The sequence below is a fragment of the Salmo trutta genome, chromosome 26, assembly GCF_901001165.1.
Source record: "Salmo trutta chromosome 26, fSalTru1.1, whole genome shotgun sequence".
Lineage (NCBI taxonomy): Eukaryota > Metazoa > Chordata > Actinopteri > Salmoniformes > Salmonidae > Salmo > Salmo trutta.
The window spans coordinates 2,382,363-2,385,469 of NC_042982.1; the positions used below are offsets into that span (position 1 = coordinate 2,382,363).

The following is a 3,107-nucleotide window of genomic DNA, read 5'->3' on the forward strand; positions in this document are numbered from 1 at the left end:
GGGAGGGGCCAACAAGTGATATATGTTTCAGTAAGATTGGATTTTTAGCATTTATAGCAATGGTTATCAATTGTACTGCAGGGATGGAACGTAAGCTGCAGAAAATTGAGGTTGTGGTGGCAGCTGCAGAGAGGTATTTAGGTGTGTGAGACTTGACATCAGAAGAGTTACATGGTGTGTTAAGTGGTGATGTCCTATCCTATCAGATTGTTGGCATGAGGTAGGTCTAAATAGATTTAAATAGTGGAGCATTTATTTGGTGAATAAAACAATGTGAGTGTAGTGTTTGATGGTAGGGTATTTATTTATTTTACAAGCAAAATATATGAGAGTTGTACTCCAGTCTAGTAGGTGGCGGTAATGCAACATATTGAATGCCATCTGCCGTTAAACCTCATCGAATAAGAAGTTGTTCCCACACACAAGGAAGTAACAGAGCTCACCCGCACTAGAATTGCACGTAAGGTACGCTCAATATTTAAGAGATTGTCGTGTCGTTTCTCTCGATATTACTGTTGCAAATAGCTTTTAAACCCAAGGAATCATTAAATTATTGTGCTTTTCAGCCAATACGCATCATGATAACTCAAGTGGACACCATCCCGGTGTATGCGAAAGTTAAGTGCGTGAACATTTAATTCAAAATCGACCTCAAAATTATCATTACGTTTGGATATGCTACAGTCAGATGGATTCGCCGCAGCAAAAGGTAACGGAAACTGTGTCCAGAGAGGACGCGAGTAAAGAAAGCATGGCGAACAGCCGCCATGTCATCAGAATAAACTTCTGTGGGCCCACGCCTCTGATGTGGCGTGCGGACGAGTTGAAATCGGCCCGTGAACTGGGCATCATAGGGAACCTGGTGGGGTCTCTGGCCCGACAACCTAGGCAGAACACCCGGCTGGGGAGACCCCTCGAGCTGCTGCCAGAGGAGGGACGACTGCTTGCGGAAATGGGGAGAGCTGCAGTTATTCCCGACTCGACAGTAAATACTTTTTTTCACTTGTTCAGAACTTTCAAGTGTAGTGGTGATGCTATAATAACTAATTGGCTGCAAATACTTTGACATTACGATTTGTACTGTATAAATAAAGCAATTGGTGGTTGGGATTGTAAAAGACAGATCTAGCCACTTAGTGAGCATAGTATAGCCTCTGCCAAAGACATTTATGGCACAGGGGGTAGTGTCTTGCCATATAACTGGGTTGTGGGTTCAAGCCCAAATCCGGCGTTTCCCCCTCAAGCCCTACATGCTCAGTTTGGTTAATTGATCCTTACAGAATGAGGATCCCGAGGTGAATCCAGAGCAAGTGGAGCAGTACCATGCAGGACTGGAGAACAGCTTTCAGGAACAGGGTGCCATGGCCTTGGAGGACAGGAAGACAACATTACTGAGAGTTATGACTGAGAAACATAACGGTGAGGGGACATCATCACTCACATACAGGCATTTGTGCGAGACAAGTGAATCAAGTGTCCTGGCTCTGATGGCGCTATGCTTTCTCTTAGAGAATTCTGGAAGCCAGGAGAATTCAGACGGTGCGGTGAGAGACCGTCTCGAAGCTCTGGACCACGGCTTCTCATTCCCTCGCACGGCCATGGCGGTTCAACTGTGCACAGCCCGAGCAGGACTGTCTCACTGTCCCGAGGTGCGCCGTTTCCTGGCCGCAGACTGGCCCATACCACGGGACGAGAGGTCCGAGACTCGGTTCCGAGTGTTCAGGGACCTGAGACGCCAGGGCTTTTACCTCACCTCGGCCGGGAAGTTTGGGGGAGACTACCTGGTGTACCCAGGTGAGCTCCGTACTTCAATCACATTGATCTATGTTTAAATTTGATTGAGCTCAGCTGAGTGCATGATTCCAGTAGTTTCAAAGTGGCTTTTTTTTGTCCGATCTTGCCGACTTGGGTAGCCTATCATTCTCTACAAAACAGAACCTATGGTCGTGTCAGTCTTTCTGTTCCTCTCTTCTGTATCCCCTTTCTCTCAGGTGACCCCCTCCGTTTCCACGCCTATTTCATTGTCGTGTGCATCTCCATGGACGAGTCGATGCCCCTGTGTGACGTTCTGGCCATTGCCAGGCTAGGGTCCAATGTGAAGAAGACTGTCCTCTTGTGTTCGCCAGGGGAAAGCCAGGGAGATGACAGGGAGGAGGTGGTGTATACATCACTACAGTGGAGTGGAATGGTGTAAGATCACAGCTGGAGACTATAGGTGGAAGCAATTTGGTGACATCTCTCATCTAGCCAGAGGCTACACGTCACTACAGTGTAGTGGAATGTTGTAGGCAGCACCATAGTGGGACACTATATATGGCGATGTCTTTCACCTAGCCGGAAGTTGTCATAATGCTTATATCTTTCAAATTCATTCAACACAACAGGAGTGCCAAGGGTGTAGAGTCTAGGGTTCTTTTGTAATTTCAGCCACTGAACAGGAGGTGGGACGGTTACAGACAGCAGGGGTGTATTCACTAGGAAGCAAACGGGGCGGAATTTATCTGAATTTGTCCAATAAGAAACTTGTTTTCGTTGCAAAACATTTAGCTAGTGTCCACTAATGAATACACCCCTGGTGCGTTGCTCTCCAGTCCAATGGGGAGGCTACTATTATTGTACAACAATTAGCAGTGGTACAGTAGGAGTTTGTGAATAAGAGTGTATGATTTTGGTAAAGTAGCTTGGTTTTTATCAAAGATGAAAAGTCGATAATACTGCCAACGGTCATGGCTTGGCTTGAGTGGGGGGGGTTTCCTTGGAAAAATATTTACTTTGAAGTGTGTGTGGATTGTAATGTGACAATTGTTGAAAATATAATTGAAGACAATTCACTTTAGTGTAACCATTGTTTGAGTGCTTATATGTGTTCAGAAAGTCCTGACATCAGAGTTGCCACCACAGAAGAAAAGGAAAGCACTTGCATTAGGAAATGCAATTGAAAACATTTTGCGGTGGGAAAACAAAAATGAGTGTTTCTTAATGAACATTCCAGGTGATCCCAGTTTCAGTTCGGTTTTCTTTTTTGGTGCTTAATGAACACGACCTTGGACTGCCCCTCACCCATCTATAAACAATACCCCATAATGACAAAGTGAAAATATGTTTTG

General features: G+C 45.4%; 1 protein-coding gene across 1 annotated transcript; it reads left to right on the forward strand.

Moving 5' to 3' along the window:
* Nucleotides 1-404: 404 nt before the first annotated feature.
* On the forward strand, nt 405-2,842 carry tsen34 (TSEN34 tRNA splicing endonuclease subunit). Its single transcript, XM_029714361.1, has 4 exons — nt 405-985; nt 1,281-1,419; nt 1,510-1,794; nt 1,992-2,842. The coding sequence occupies exons 1-4, from the start codon at nt 689-691 to the stop codon at nt 2,192-2,194; spliced, it is 924 nt and encodes a 307-aa protein (XP_029570221.1). The 5' UTR covers nt 405-688; the 3' UTR covers nt 2,195-2,842.
* The last annotated feature ends 265 nt before the right edge of the window (nt 2,843-3,107 follow it).

Excerpts from the sequence above, each read along its gene's own strand:
- tsen34 (XM_029714361.1), top strand. The coding sequence starts at position 689 with ATGGATTCGCCGCAGCAAAAGGTAACGGAAACTGTGTCCAGAGAGGAC. Across the intron at positions 986-1,280 it reads CAGTTATTCCCGACTCGACA|AATGAGGATCCCGAGGTGAA; the intron begins GTAAATACTTTT and ends TGATCCTTACAG. Across the intron at positions 1,795-1,991 it reads AGACTACCTGGTGTACCCAG|GTGACCCCCTCCGTTTCCAC; the intron begins GTGAGCTCCGTA and ends CCTTTCTCTCAG.